Source organism: Xenopus laevis, chromosome 8L, assembly GCF_017654675.1.
Source record: "Xenopus laevis strain J_2021 chromosome 8L, Xenopus_laevis_v10.1, whole genome shotgun sequence".
In the NCBI taxonomy this organism is placed as follows: Eukaryota; Metazoa; Chordata; class Amphibia; order Anura; family Pipidae; genus Xenopus; species Xenopus laevis.
The window spans coordinates 30,562,481-30,579,665 of record NC_054385.1 but is presented as its reverse complement, the minus strand read 5'-3'; the positions used below and the strand labels follow the sequence as shown (position 1 = coordinate 30,579,665).

The following is a 17,185-nucleotide window of genomic DNA, read 5'->3' as shown; positions in this document are numbered from 1 at the left end:
AAATCCCTACCCTACTTACTTGCAGATTGTTCCATTAACCTCAAATACATGGGCAATTTTTGTAGCAATATAAACCAATAGCCTTGCCTGATGCATGGGCTTGCCTTGTTGCTCAAGTCACAATGTCAAGTAAGTGACTTCAGATGAGGGATTATTCAAGGCTTTTAGGTGACTTCTTGTTAGGGCTAAGCTTGCATTTATTGTTCATGATAATTTAAAAAAGTATGGAGAATGGCTCATTGAGCAAGTGGAACATCACTGGCATGCTGTATGTATTGAATAGGTGCACACAAACTGAACAAAACAAGCAACAGAACAATTTAAACCTTGATATAGTTATCTTGCAGAGCTTCATTGGCAATGGCACTGCAGAAGGAAGAAATATGGCGGCTTAAGAACATATTTATAGATATAGTGTACTGGGAATGACACACACGCACATAGTATATGCCCTATACTTTGCCGTAAGAGAACATAAATGGATACAGATAAAAAAAAAAATCCTCGTAAATGGGGTATAATGGATTTTGAACTGGCATATAGATATTAAAACACAGCAGAGCATTCCATTGCTGTGCAATAAGTGTTACACAACATGTGCCTTTGGCGGATAAAATTCCACAGACGGTCTGCATATTGTTCCTGCCGTGCCACATCGCTGATGGCTTACTAGCAAATCATTTGTTTCTTTAACAATCAATATAAAGGATAGTAAGTCTGGTTCAATTGGCATTACATCACTCATGGTAATCTGTAAATCTTGTCAATTGGGAGTGATACATCCAAGATTGCTTTCTAACATAATTGCTAGGTTGGTGATGGATGATGCATCCTTCTGATGAATTTCTTACGACTTTGTTTTAAGCACCCTTCTGAATATGGGAAACTGATTAATACCAGCCTGATACCCATGATTACTCAATTATTCATCTTAATAAAAGAGGGAGGAAGGGTAGAAAATTATGAAGGACAGTAGGGAAGGTATATGTATTGTCTGTACAGGTCTGGTCTAACCAGCCAGTTGACTTAAATCCAAATTACTCCTCTCTTACACTAGGTCTGTTTCAAAGCACACTAACCACTAAGTACTCTAGAACTCTATACAGCTAGGAAATCAGATTCTCCACATTCCCACATTTAGAGTGCATACTTCCCTCTGCTGGAATCTGCATATTTACTTTCTGTCAAGCCGAGATGGGAGATCTTGCTTGGCTTGGTCTTTCAGAAAAAAAAAGTTGGACAAAGGTATAAAAAACACCATCTAAAAATGTAACCTGTTAATACTATAAGTACTCTTGTGTCTCAGGAGCTCCCCTGGAGTTGGGATATAGAATTTCCAAATAGTTGTGATTGCAGTTCACTTGGAGGGCATTCAGCCTGTTGGAGAGCTATAAGCATTTTAGAAAGTGCCAGAATTGTGGCATGAGCCTTAACCTGTGGGAAAGATATGGAGTATACATAATTTCTAGACATATGAAAAAGAAAGGCCTTCTCATATATGTAAATATAGAGGAACACAGAAAACAATAGAACTGATCAGCAAGATTTATTATTATGCCTTCATTTCATCTTGTACGTTGAAGTACACTACAGAAAACATTATACTATATGCTACTTTATCACTTAGAATAAGTGGTACCATGAGGGCAGCTCTGGTTCAGCCGAGAGGCCTTCTTCAAACCAGCATTTATGGCGAACGATGCACCTAAAGTTGGCCATAGATGCAAAGATCCAATCGTTCAAATCCTCGAACGATCAGACTTCCCCATCTCCCGACCTGCCACTAACCATTCAGATCAAAATAAGTAGAAAAGAGCAGATCAGCCGATGTTCCCCTACAGCAATCGTACGAAAGTTATGTCCGACAAAAGCTAGTGACAGTCTCCCTCTGAAAATTGTACGATCTGCAATACATGCAGAGAAATTATCGGCAGCCGACAGAAATCTTTTAATGTGTCCGGTTGACTAAATGACCGATCTCTGCCGGACAAAAAATGTCGGGACTCTCCACATGGTCCGAAAATCATATGAATCCTCGATTCGTACTTTAGGATCTTTGCGTCAATGGCCAGCTTTACTCATTCATCTTCATAGAACATGCCTTCTTCTCAAGGTATGTACCTGTAACTGTATGCATATGGCTCCCTGGTGTTGATACTATCTTCTTTCTCTTGCTGTAGGCTGGAGGTGAAGCTTTTATATAGCCTGGGAGAATCTACTCATATTGTGAGAAAATATGTGGATTTTTATTTATAAGCTATTTGTTGTGTTTTTTTTTGTTTTTGCTGGGGATGCAAACTAGAGGGGGTCAGGCCTGGAAAAGGTTTTTATTGGGAATTTGGTTTGGGTTGGTGGTGTTGGGACTAAATCCGTATGAAGAAAAACAGGACTTTGCAAACCAGCCTTTGATTTACTTTGTTTGATGGAAAATTGCCAAAAGACAGAGGGCTGGATTCTGCGGACTGGAGGATATATGAGTGGGTTTGTGGGATTATTTTGGTTATTTTTTTTGCTTTGTTTCATGATTTATGAACTAATTATGATATGTTGATTATTTAATGTAAAGTTGTTTTATAAATAAAAAAATTATATATATCATAGCAGGCAGGATACGTGTTAGGCTTGTTTTGCCATGTCTTTATAAATATATTTTATTTTTTTACTTACTGTGAATGTGAATTGATATGAGGCTTACAGATCTATGATTATGTTAAATAATAACATACCAGAATGTCTGTGGATGTGGGAAAAAGCAAGATGTGGGTAAAAGTGCAGAGGCGATTCATACAAACATTAAACACAGAAAGAAATCGGCAGTGCTCGGTCGAACCCACGATGCAGCATTGACCAACTGCTAGAAGCACCCTTGTGCCAGCGCTCAGTCTAACCCACTATCTGGAGTTGACCAGCTGCTATAAACGATAAAAAGCCAATATTTGTACACAAAGAGAAAGAGAAAAAGAAAGTACAGTACAGGTATGGGACCTGTTATCCAGAATGCCCGGGACCTGGGGTTTTCCGGATAATGGATCTTTCCGTAATTTGGGTCTTCATGCCTTAAGCTTAAGCCTACTAGAAATTCATTTAAACATTAAATAAACCCAATAGGCTGGTTTTGCTTCCAATAAGGATTAATTATATCTTAGTTGGGATCAAGTACAAGCTACTGTTTTATTATTACAGAGAAAAAGGAAATCATTTAATCGTAATTCTGAGCTTTCTGGATATCGGGTTTCCGGATAAGGGATCCTATACCTGTATATACAACCTGAAAACAGCCATTGCGACTTGTTTTTAAAAAGTACTAGTGCAGGACAAACTGCATTCTGAAATGAAAAAGGTGTTTTCTGTTTACACTCAGTTACTACAGTCTAAAGAAGATATTTTATTGTAATCTTCCTTGCGATTACGATTAAAATTTAAAACATTTAAAGGCATGTAAAGTCTAAAATAGAATAAGGCTAGAAATGCTGTATTTTGTATACTAAATATAAACATGAACTTACTGCACCACAAGCCTAATCAAACAAATAATTTATGCTTTCAAAGTTGGCTGCAGGGGGTCACCATCTTGTAACTTTGTTAAACATCTTTGCAAGACTAAGACTGTGCACATGCTCAGTGTGGTCTGGGCTGCTTAGGGATCAACATAAACAAAGCTGCTTGAGTTCTGCATGGCTGGGAAGTAAGGCGGGGGCTCCCCCTGCCGTTCATAAGTATGATTGTTTCCCTGCCCAGCAGTTAGGGACCATCTGACAATTCCTATCCACAGCAGTAAATGAAGGGAGAATTTCACTGCATACAGTCAGATTTCTTATAAAAACGGTACACATTTTTTAATTAAATTATATTGGAGATAGGTTTCTTTTTCATTGAAGAAAGTAAAAATGGGACTTTATTTTTTTGCTTTTACATGCCCTTTAATTTGGTGCTATAATAGGACATATGATACAGTTGTTTTTTGCCCTCTTGATGGTGGCCTTAGGGTTTCTAGAATGTATCACTGATGCAAAGGCTAGAGATGCCTAGGAGAATGAAGAGCAATCTATTTTATTATATGATTGATACTAAAATGTTGAATACTAAGGAGGTTTCTCCAGTCATCTGTTCTTTGCATTTACTGTAAGAAAGTTTGCTTCATGCCTACGTCTCTATTTGGAATAAACACATTAGGAAGAGTGATAATATTGAGGTAAAGTCACACATGGTGATTGATACACTATTTGCATTATTATTTGTTATTCATTCTTTATTTTTATACTTGTGGACCATTTCCATTGATAATTATGGGAAGAGATCATATGGTGGCTTAGTGATGTGAGAGGGACCTTAAACTGTAAGCTCCACTGGGGCTCGGATTTTTGTGAATGATGTATAATATCTGTGACTGAAATGTGTCGGCGCTATATGAATACCAGGAAATATAGTAATAAAAAGATACATGGGAAATTTCCTGATATTTGACCTGAGAAAAATTGTAAATAGAATTCAAACAAATCACCATATGTGACCACTAAAATGTTCCTGCTGAATTGTGTTTAGAACTGAGAAGTACCTATGCAGGCATAGTATTATGTATAAATAAGGCAATAATTAATCTTTATGAACAGGCTATCAGCAAATTCTGGGTCCGGTTCCACCTGCTAATATGCCTTTACATTTCTATTACCAGCCAATTTCAGCTGACCATTCCACTAATATCAGACTATGCACTCAGTCTGCAGACCACCTGTCCTACAGGCTTTTGTAAGGTTACTGAGCTGTAGGAGGGGAAAAGTAAGGTTGCAGCCAAACTGTATGCTTATGATATGTTATAACCTAAATGTTATAACCTTAAACTGTGTCATGATCACCTTTATTGTAGCTATAAAAACACATAAATAGAGACATAACCTTTTAGGAACCTTTCCATAATTCCAGGGGAAAAAAAAATAAATGTAATTTTAGAAAGCTTAATAACACTAGGGATGCACGAAATCCACAATACCGAATCAACCACAAACAATTTGGCCCAATCTGAAACCTAGAGGCCCATTTATCAAGTATAAGTCCGAATTTATCTCATTTTTTTCTGAAAACTACTCTGACAAAATCTGCTCGGTTTTTTCTCCTAATTTATCAATACATTTTCCTGAAAATTTCCTGTGCAGGAAAAAACCAAAAAAATACGTGAATAATTCGGATCGTATGAATTTTTGAGATTTTCCGCACGAAAACTCTGACTTTTTCTGATTTTTGGCCAAAACTGAAACCAAAATCTTCGGATTATTGCAAGAAACCCAGCACAGATAAAGATATCTTTGGGACTTCTCCCATTGACTTATATGCAACCTGGGCAGATTCAGACTTTTTTTCATCCTCAAGGTATAATAAATTCCAATTGTGAGGTTTTTTTTCCACTAAAAATTCAGATTTTATAGTAAAGAAACACAAATTTTTCGGATTTTTGACATTCTGACTTTAATAAATAACCCCCCTAGTGTTTGCATAAGCAAAATCCCTGAATAATTTCATCATAAGAAAAAGTGTCCCCTTAGTTGTCCAGTGGTTTAAAGCCACATGATATTAAAGGTTCGGTATTGGTTCGGCTATACACTTAAGATTTTGCTGAAAATCCAGCAAAAGTGGTTGGGATTCCACCAAATTCCATTCTGAGATTCTGTGTATCCCTAAATAATCCACTACAGTTTTTTAATCACTCGACTGTGCAGGCAGAACAGCAGCATATATAGTATAGTAATAGTTGGATAATAGCTTTGGAAAAGGGCTGTGTCTGTGGGATAGCAGGTATAGTAGTGAGAGTTGGTGTTTATAGTATAGTAGTATAGTATAGTAGCAGTGGGGATAATAGTCTCTCAGAACGGACTTTGGCTGTGGATAGCAGGTATAGTAGGGAGAGATGGTGTCTATAGTAGCAGTGGGGATCATAGTCTCTGGGAAGGGACTTTGACTATGGGATAGCAGGTATAGTAGGGAAAGATGGTGCCTATAGTAACAGTGGGATAATAATCTCTAGGAAGGGACTGTGGCTGTGGGATAGCAGGTATAGTAGGGAAAGATGGTGCCTATAGTAACAGTGGGATAATAGTCTCTGGGAAGGGACTGTGACTGTGGGAATAGCAGGTATAGTAGGGAAAGATGGTACATTTAGTAGCAGTGGGGATATCTGAGAGGGGACTGTGGCTGTGGGATAACAGGTATAGTAGGGAGAGATGGTGCCTATAGTAGCAGTGGGGATATCTGAGAGGGGACTGTGGCTGTGGGATAACAGGTATAGTAGGGAGAGATGGTCCCTATAGTAGCAGTGGGATAATAGTTTCTGGGAAGGGACTGTGGCTGTTGGATAGCAGGTACCGTTTGTTGTAACTGCTGTCAACATTTAAGACAATGTTCCTTTCTCTCTCCAGGGAAACAGAAATATCTTTGCGCCAGCAGAAATGACTGCACAATTGACAAGTTTCGGAGGAAAAACTGCCCATCTTGTCGCTTGAGGAAATGTTATGAAGCTGGGATGACATTAGGAGGTGAGTTCTGCTTCATGTTCTTCGGCCGTTGAACTCCAAGGGCCACTTTTCTGTGATTCACCATCTTTGTATATGCTGTGGTCTCCTTGGTGTTTGTTCTGCTCGAATCTGTTTACATATCAGATTATTATCAGGCTTTGGGAACAAATATATTGTTTGGGGCCCAATATTCACCTGTGATTGCCACCCATCGTTGCCATTTTTAAAGTGAGTAGTTTACCTTTAAAGAGATACTGACACCAGAAAATAATCGTTTTGTATATCCATCATAACATCATCATTCATTACTATTTATAATTTTGCCTGATGCTTTTCCATTATCTTTCTTACCCCCATATTCCTCTGTGTGGGGGCTGCCATATCTGTGCAGCAGAAGTCCGTTAGCATTAGAAACTGTAACTGACAGGCTGAAAAGGGACAGTCAGGTTGGCAAAATCAGGTTTAGGAATTCAAGTAACAATTACTTACAAAATCAGAACTATCAGCAAAAAATGATCAACGTGACCTATAGGTAATTTTTAATGTAGATTAATATTTTGGAAATACATTTTTTAGTGTCAGTATCACTAGAAAAACTAGTGCCACAAAAAAAGCAGATACTAATTTGCATTTGCATAAGTTGCACTGTTGGTGGTGGGGAGGGGGTACAAGCATGACAGTTTGCCCCAATATTTTGCACACAACGCTGCTTTGGAAAAAAAAGCCCTATAGTCTTATTTGCAAATATGGTTCTCTTACATATCTTTTACATGTTGAAAGCATTTAAGAACATAGACACTGAGTACTGGACTTTATCATAGCTCCAACTGCTGACCACATGTGATGGGACTGATTTCATTAAAGGGGGCGTTCATCTTTACATTAACTTTTAGTATGATGTAGAGAGTGATTTTATTTTTATTCAGCAGATCTCCTGTGTGCAATTTCAGCAATCTGGTGGCTAGGGTCCTAATTACCCTGGCAATTGATTTGAATTAGAGACTGGCATATGAATAGGAAAGGCCTGAACAGTAAGATGAGTAATAAAAAGTAGCAATAACAATACATTTGTAGCCTTACAGAGCATTTATTTTTAGATGGGGTCAGTGACCCCCCCCCATTTGAAAGCTGGAAAGAGTCAGAAAGAGAAGAAGGTGACATTTTTAAAAAACTATAAAAAAATAAAGTCAATTGAAATGTTGCCTAGAATTAGCCATTCTATGGGAAAAAGTGACTGCTTGATCATTGCCATTTAAATCCAAGTGCTAGTGGATATCCTTGGACGTGGATCCTTCCAAAGCTAGGATTTGGTCTATTGCCTAGTTGCACAGGCTAAACGTCTCCTCACCTTTATATGAGTTTCTCTGTGTTGCTGGGGTATTCTTTCCATATCAATCACAGCTATGCCACTATAGTGTGAATGCAGAGGCACATCTGACCAAAAGCATGTGACATGAGTGTTGCCTTGCTTGGTTTGCCAAATACTTGCCAAAGAATACACAGAAGGGTTGTGGCCCAGTAAATGTTCCATATCTAATACTGTTCACTGAAATGCTATTCTTCCCATGGGTGTGAGCAAAGTGAAGCACACGGCTCTCTTGGTAGATTGCCCACTACTTGCTGGCACCAGAGGGTGTGTCAGAGAACACCTTGCACCCCATTGTAAAGCAAAATACCCAGCTCAGCACTAGGCTTCCTTTAACTCCTTTAACAGAGATGGGTAGTACTCTGTGTGCTGGCTGTAGTGGATAGAAATATTATTATGAATCCTATGTCCATATAGTTGTAGTTAAATCAATAATTAATGAAAAGATATCCTTCCAACATTATTTGTTGGGTATTAATATAGTGAATGTATGGTTGCTGCTAGTACAGAAGAAGGGAATACTCTCTGCTCTGCCCAGGGTCAATATGTGCCTTAATGTGTCCCTCGCTCTGGTTCTATCAGTCCGCTTACCCACGTCTGTATTGGGATTATTTAATCAATTCGAGCTACGAATACTTAGCTGAATTCTCCTGAACAATAAGCAGCAGCCCAGGTCCCTTTTCCTCTGGAAACGATTTGATAAACAGGCCTCTCCTCTACAACTAGTTAATCTGCACAAAACATCTCCTGCTAGGAAATTAAAGCAGCAGACGTTGGCCAAGTGGAATAGGTCAGACTGACCTCAGGAACAGCGCTGTCAGAGCATTGAATTGTGGCCTGTTTGTTGCAGACCAAAGTTTCTGGATATGGAATGGGTGCGACGGTAGGACGGATTAACCCCGTGTTGCTGCCCTTAAACCGACGTAGGGGGGGATGGCAGAATGATATGGAATAGCTGTTTAGGACAGGCCCGATTCTGTTTCTAACCAGCCCCCCCCCCCCCAAAAAAATGCTTTACATAAACACTAGGTTATTTAAACATACATGTACTTGAAGATTGCCATTTGGCTCGAAAAAATATATGTCTCTGATTAAGGCTTCTTTCGTCTTTAAAATGAAACATGGGTGAGCGTTTGAAGTCCTTGGTGCCGGCATGATCTGCTTAAGCTTCCACTGTAATGACTTCAATTGGGAAATGCAACAGGGATCTAAACTGGAAATAAACACAGAGGGGATTATTTATTGAATTGCGCATTAGCATGTAAATTGAAGTCACATGCTCGTCTTGCACGCTTTGCTAAAAAAAAAAAAGTAACATCATGGGGTATAATATCCATGCGCGGGAGCCAATGACAGGCGGCTTGATTAGGGCTGTCGCCAAACTATGTTTCCTTGATCCTGGATGGGAACTAAAAATACCCCCTGTCAATGTTCTTGGCTTTGATTGATTCCTATAGCAGTGCACGTTCTATGGGCTTTTTATAATATAGTCGGAAATCTGTTTCTAATTTACAACAAAACAACAACATTTATGCTTTATTCCGGTAATTGTCACCTAGTCACTGACCAGCGCCACATTCCTTTAGAAACTCTCTCAGTATTCAGCTATGATGGAAGCTAAGCAGCTGGCAAGCAATACAGCAGGATTTTTTCCCCTGAACCAAGAGATGCAACAAAATAGGAGCCATTTACTTATGGCAGCGGCAGTGTGCAAAAAGCACTCCAAATGAAATTGCCATGTTGTTTTCCCCTAATGCAACATTGTCCCCATTATTCCATTGTCATTGTGGTCACCAGAGGGAGATGCTCTAGGATCAGTTTCAGTAAAATTTACACAATTGCACTTGCGATTCAGCTAGGAATACAGAGGAGCAAAGTGCAACTATATAGAAGCGCAAGGAGCACATGTTGAAGCAAGTGCCTTTAATGAATGGGATTTTTCTACCAGCTGACGGTACATATGCGATGCATGTAACTGACCGCTCATATATTGATTTAGAAATCCTGACATATAATAATCTTGAGGACTTTATACTGTGTAACAGAGCATACTCTTTAAAGGACATTTAAACCCTCAAAACTCTTCTGAGCACTTTTGCATTCATAATTTTTTTCCCTAGTATTCAACAGATTAGTAGCTTTTACATTGCTAATATAATGAAATTGAAGCAACAGCACAACCTGCTGCCTGCTGGCTACTGCCTGGAGAAAATTGGAGAAATTTTTCAGTAGAGGAAAGTCTACTGGTGTTGCTCCTGTCAGGCTAATTGGCAGAAGGTGATGCTGTTGTTTCAGATTCATTATATTTGCAGTATAAAAAAATTGCTAATATCTTGAAAACGGGACAAAAATGGCAAAAGCAATTTTACATTAATTTGTTTAAAGTGCTGAGTCCTTTAAAAGTGGTAGCATGAGCCTCTTCATTTGTGGCTTAAATGCAAAGTTCGTCATCAAAAGAGTTATAATTTTCAAACAGTACACAACAACAGTGTAACACTTTTAATCTCTCTATTTTTACCATTATTGAATGAATAACTGAAATTGAATTTTTCCTCCTAATATAAGCTCTGGTTTGCTTGAAATTTGGAAGAAGCATGTACCTAAGGTGCAGTGGTGGGTCTGTGGGAACCTGTCTGTCTAACCCTGGATGAAGGCACCCTGGAGAATTTCTGGGTGTTCACTGGGCCTCGCAAGCAACAGAATCTTTCATGGTGGTGTTTCTGGGGCACCCTTTCAACTTTCAGCTTGGCCCAGTACTGTATATATCTAAGTAGCCTCGCAGACATGCCAGTAATTATTATAATTCTTCAAAAAGTCAGTGATATGGATAACTGAACTGCTCGTGTTGGAGGAAAAAACTAATTAAATTTCAAAATGAAATCATTTTAGAAATAGATAATAGAAAGCACATGGTGCAAAAAGTAATTATTTGTGGTGGACTATCTGTGAATAAGTTGTGGGAAGGTTAACTGATGTCCTGCTTTGTTCTGATCAACAAACGATATGGCCGGATCAGAGGAGGAGCCTAACCGCCATTCACTTTTTGGTTGAAAGCCGAACCTCCACACATAAATTTTTCACATCTGATCAGATATAAAATAATGCCTCGGGTTGTTTCCCCCCCCCCCATAAACCGACACTGGTATTACCAGAAACAGCAGCATTCACTGATTCAGTAGCAACACGTGGGACCAGTTTACTGTCAAAGCCCAGAGATCAAAGACAATGGAAGAATAAAGTGCCTTTTTTAGTTGAGTGGAAATATTTCTACTTATATAACAGCTACTTCAGATGGGTGTAACCCATAAAACCCACATTGATTTGCTTCTAAAATGTTGTTTTCAGTAAGAAATACAGTCCATGCTATGTGTTTGGCACAATGAGTAATGGGGTGATAAGATGGTAATTATACAGTTGGGTTGAAAATCTTTTTTAACGTAATAGGAAAAACCTGGGAAGACTGTTAAAACTCCAATTTTCAAGACACGAGCTTAAGAAATGGGCGGCATATTATAGACAGAGGATCTAAGAAACTATAAAGAAATTTTATTTGAACCAGGCCATATGTTTAATGCCATATTTTATATGATAAGTAAAATTGGCAAAAGTTAGATTTTTCTAGATTTTGAAGAAATAAATGTATGACAGCAACCGACTGGCAACTTGAAACATGGGGATAAAATGTTGACTAACACCAATGGTCCATTCCATCCTCAGGTAATGTAACCAAAGTGGACCAATAGCCAACAAAGTGCACCACTAAACCAACAAGAATGGATCAAATGTGGGCTAATAAATTTAGAAGTGAAAGTGAATTGAATATGAAGGAATAGGAAGGACAGAGATTAAATGACACAAGTAGAATAGCAAGCTGAATGGGAAAGTAGAAAGCAAAAGAAACAGAGGTGAGTCAGATGTTAAGTATAGATGTTAAAGGAAATATTGATTAATATTGTAAAAAGGTGATACTATGGGGCACATTTACTAAGGGTCGAATATCGAGGGTTAATTAACCCTCGATATTTGGCCGTCAAAGTAAATTCCTTCGAAAGTCGAAGGATTTACCGCAATTCGTTCGTTCGAACGATCATAGGAAAAATCCTTTGAATCGAACGATTTGAAGGATTTTAATCCATCGAGCGAACAATTTTCCTTTGATCCCAAATTGCCTGGAAAGCCTATGGGGACCTTCCCCATAGGCTAACATTGACCTCGGTAGGTTTTAGGTGGCGAAGTAGGTGGTCAAAGTTTTTTTTAAAGAGACAGTACTTCGACTATCGAATGGTGGAATAGTAGAATGATTTTTAGTTCGAATCGTTCGATTCAAAGTCGTAGTTGAAGGTCAAAATAGCCAATTCGATGGTCGAAGTACCCCCAAAAAAAACTTCAAAATTTGAAGTTTTTTTACTTTGAATCCTTCACTCGAGCTTAGTAAATGTGCCTCTATGTGTACAACAGTGGTACAGTGATTGGCATTGCTGTCTTTCAGGACTCAGGTCTTGGGGGATCTATTATGCAGATATCTCTAAATTACAGAAACCATAGACTCAATTTTATCCAAATAATCCATACTTTTAAAAATGGTTTCCTTTTTATCTGTAATAATAAAACAGTAGTTTGTACTTGATCCTAACTAAGATATAATTAATCCTTATTGGAGGCAAAACCAGCCTATTGAGTTTATTTAATGTTTACTTGATTTTCTAGTAGACTCAAGGTATGAATGATAACAGGTCCCATACCTGTATTTATGTATAGGCTGAGCCACTCGTATTTGCCCCCAGCCTGATATTAGGAGCAGCAATGTTTGCTAATTATGTGCACAATTCAGTTTGCCCCTAACAGGAGCTACTCAACCAGTATTTACAGCAATATGGCACTTAACAGTGAAATAAACACATTATGTGCTATTAAGTATCTACCTGGACAAATACAAAGACGTAACCAACTGAATTCCTTCAACACACCATGCCCACATTAACCCTGTGGAATCAGATCATGAAATACTTTTTTTTTTTTTAAAAAAGTTTTGTTGAAACTCTGTCACTATTCTACTGCCCCAAATTGGCAAATTTCCATCTTGCACAGAGAGCTGCCAGCCTAATCCTCTCATAGCAAATAAACACAATAAAAATATTTCTATTCTTAGTAAAAGGAATTCAAAAGTTATTCTTAAAATGTAAAAATAGAAAAATACCCATTCTTCATTTTACCAATGATGTCATTGGTAGGGCCTATGAACCCTTCCTCCTTTGTCTAGTGAGATATCCAATTTACACCACCCGTCCCACTGGCAAGAATGCAGTTTTGGGTACTGAGAGACGAGACTTGTTCTGGCAGAATTCTGCCATTTCTGAATGCAAGGGATGAGTCACTGGGCATGGCTGTATATGAGCAATCCTTTGGGGACAGTTTGTTATTGAGAAACACAGCTTTCAGAGAGCATGGAACAAATCCCACAAATTAAATGTGATAACTGTAAACGTAAAACTGTGTGCAATTAATCACTTACCCTTTACTAGAAAAATATTCCAACCTTCCTTTTTTGTTATAATATTGGCAAGCCACCTGTCAGGCGGAAACAATAATTTAGTCTTGTACTTGGAAAGATGCAGCCATGTTTTTTGTTACTGCAATGTTTTAACTCTATCAAACTGCTGCCCTTAACCAATCAGGTTCCACTAGTAACATGCCGATGCAACTCACTGACATGAGAGAGCATAGGGGAGATCAAGGTATCTAATGAATGGAGACTTGAAGGCCAGAGAAGCTGACTGTATTACTTTTAGAGATTTTCGATGGTATTAAAAATAGTTGTAAATGTAATTGCTAATGAAAGCAGCGTTTGCTTGTCCCTAACTGTTGTCAGGGTCTAACGCTTAAAACAATGGTCCCAAATCAGTGGCTTGTTTGGAACATGTTTCTCTCCAGTCCTTTGGATGTTGCTCCCAGTGGCCTCAAAGCAGATACTTATTTGTGAATTCCAGGCTTGGAGGCGAGTTTTGGTTGCATAAAAACTAGGGATGCACCGAATTCAGGATTCGGTTCAGGGTTTTGGCCTTTTTCAGCAGGATTCAGATTCGGCCGAATCCTTCTGCCCAGGCAAACCGAATCTGAGCCCTAATTTGCATATGCAAATTAGGGATGGGCAGGGTAAAAACCATGTGTATTGCCAAACAGAGCCTTGTGTAGTCTGCCAGTCCACATAGGGGCTACCAAATAGCAAATCACAGCTCTTATTTGGCACCTCCAGGAACTTTTTTTCATGCTAGTGTTGCTACCCAGAGCCAGGCATGCAGAGAATATAAACGAACAGATATAGTTTTTATTCAAAACTACAAAAAATAACTTTTCAAAAGTGTAAAATTACATTCTTCACTGTGCAAAATCAGGTTTGGGTTGATGCCTTTAAATTGGACTTGGATGAAAAATGACATTCATCAGTTTCAGAGCTTTGTGGGTACTGGTTTTCTACATATAATAGATATCTTACCTGTACATATATGGGACATGTTATCCAGAATGCTCAGGACCTGGGGTTTATAAGAGAACAGATCTTTCTGTAATCTGGATGTTCATGTGTTAAGTCTACTAGAAAATCATGTAAACATGAAATAAACCCAGTAGGCTGGTTTTGTTTCCAATAAGGATTAATTATATCTTAGTTGGGATCAAGTACAAGCTACTGTTTTATTATTACAGAGAAAAAAATAATCATTTTTAAAAATGTGGATTCTTTAGATAAAATGGAGTCTGCGGGAGAGAGCCTCGCGGTAATTAGAAGCTTTCTGGATAACCGGTTTCCACCTACCTGTACTATGGCACATTATTGTGAGTCTGTGCTGAAGAATCATGTTTTCTTGTATTTCTATGCAGTAGATTTTGCAGTAAAATTTAGAACATCTGCACTGAGATTGCATTTCCCTAGCCAGTACTTTACCTAGCTCTATGTTTCTTAGGAAGCAAATTTACATTGTAAGTTACTCTGTATGTTATGTCAATGATTCCTTAGAATATACCTAAACTATAGCTGGGATCAATGTGTAACCCTCTCAATAAAGCCCTAGCTTTAATGTCATTAATAGGCAGGAGATTGAATGGATATACCTGCTGTAAATACTCTGTTTATGAACTACCTCTCTTATTCAAGTCAGTGGCAGACAGGTGAAAAAGTTGCCTTATAGCTCTCTTTAATTAATTAGGTTGATGTCATGGTATGTGAATGTTGAATGAAACCTCTTAAGGGGGTTATCTCTCATTTATTTTAATACATTGACTTCTGTGGTAGAGAACTCTGATTCTTTGGTCTCGCAAGTCTCCCATTGGACCTAGAAGAAATGCAACGAAGCCTCATTGATCCTTTACAGAACGATTCCATGGCTGTACTGTAGGCCATGCAAATTGTGACCTGCTAAGGCTTCTGATGTAAAACTGTTTCCAGGTTACATAGGCTCGGGCTTGCCACTGCTAGGAATGCAGGGGTATGGTTTTGTACAGTACAATGCTATCATTCTTTGGCACAAGGATGTTGCTACAGAATTTCTCCCAGCTCCATAATTCATAACTTCCCACAGTGCTTTGCACGAAGCATATGTTAAGAGAGATTGCAAGCCTTCTTGCCACCGAAGCTCAGGGGCCGCATTAGGCTGCCGTTCATTGTGTGATAAATTTTGTGGACTTTTTGTTGACTTTTCATTTAGGAGCAGTTATTTTGCATTCCCCGTACGCTAGGTTAAGAACAAACTGGCAGCTTTTTACCAATGTGCATTTTTTTTTTCTCGCAAATTCACAGACTGAGCACATTATACTCATTTTATGCAACCATAGCAACAACAATGGCATTAAGTTTGGACAACTGTTATGAGACTTGGTGCTTTCTTACGGAATGGATTCAGCTATTCGCCAAGTCGCTGTGCAGCTTTGCAGTGGCCCAGAGAAATTGTATGGGGAATACATGCAGCATATTAAAGTAAGAGCTCTCAAATCACAACCAGCATGTGGTACAGATGTAAGCTTAAAATACTTCATTAACATGGCATTGTACAGTGAAGGGCTCCCGCATTTGGGCTTTTAGATGTGCTTCTGTTATGTTTTTCCGGCGACTGAAATTAGATGGAAATGAATTCAGTTTTATCCTATAGGGTATGGCAATTATGTCGCTCTTCATTTTGTTGTGCAGCATTTCATCTTGTTGTTGAGTGCTTGCTGGGAAGTGTTTGTGCTTATTTAAAGGGCCAGTAAAGTGATATTTACATTTATATTTTTATAAAAAATTTTTTTATATTTTTAGAAAAAAAAATTGTATTAGCATTTAGCAAGGCTATTGCCATACCATGTGATGTAGTCTATGAGTGTCTTTTCTGGTCTGGATATTGAATTGCATCGGATCCAATAAGGCAACTCTTTGTGTGCCAGATGAGTCACGGGAGGGGGGCATCAAACAAACATAGCAACCACAGCAATCAATCACATGTTAAACTTCCATGGTTTACTAGAACTCATGCAAACTTTGCACCAGTTATCTACTTATATTCCATGGGTAAAGCTAGACAGAAATCTAGAAATAACTAAAAAATCTATATATCAGAACATAGAACATATTTACTGCAGTTGCATTTGCACAGGGCCTTATTCGGCGGCAGCGCTGGGGGTGAGGGCTACCTGTCCCGGTGTTGGTAAAGGTGACATCATGTGTTGCCGCATGTAGCCAGATGCAGCGTGATGCGCATGGGCACACTGTGGGGGGCGCACTGAAGTCCAGTGTCTAGGGTGGCACCTTACAAAAATAGACTCCTTTGTAAAACCCTATTCACTAAAGGGTAAAAAGTGCTTGTTGCACTTTCATATAGTTGCTCTTGGTGCTGTGAAATCCTACCTGCCTCCTGCTCCAAATTGAATCCCAACAATGGAGTGCTGCTCCAGGCCTGAAACACCGGATTGGTGTCAGGTGCCGTCAGGTATTGGGCTCAATGTTGCCCAAAGCCCAAGAACTGTACATAGCAAAACAAGAAACCTGTGGCACAGCTGATGCGATTGATTCAGTGATCAGTGTTTATACAGCTCCGAATTGAGCACTATTGTGCCTGTTGGTGCAGAGGAACCATGGAGCAACCAACACCTCTGGACCAGGCGGTAATTTGGTTTTCCATAGTTCAGTACATCAGTAGCTACAGCGCAATAGCAAATAAAGAATCAGGCACATCTCTCTCTTTAGTCGAACACAAAAAATGAAGTGGAAAACTTTTTAGCACCCTTGTGTCCGACTTCTAGTGAAGTGCGAGCGCAACTGTGTAAAAATATTGACAACACCCCCTTG

The 17,185-nt window shown here is 38.8% G+C and overlaps 1 protein-coding gene across 1 annotated transcript in view; it reads left to right on the top strand.

Annotated features, from left to right (window-relative positions):
- Window positions 1–17,185, top strand: part of ar.L (androgen receptor (dihydrotestosterone receptor; testicular feminization; spinal and bulbar muscular atrophy; Kennedy disease) L homeolog) — a 148,440-nt gene that overhangs the window by 109,799 nt on the left and 21,456 nt on the right. The window contains exon 3 of the mRNA XM_041572639.1: window positions 6,408–6,524. Coding sequence (XP_041428573.1) covers window positions 6,408–6,524 — 117 coding nt within the window. The remainder of the gene's footprint in view (window positions 1–6,407; window positions 6,525–17,185) is intronic.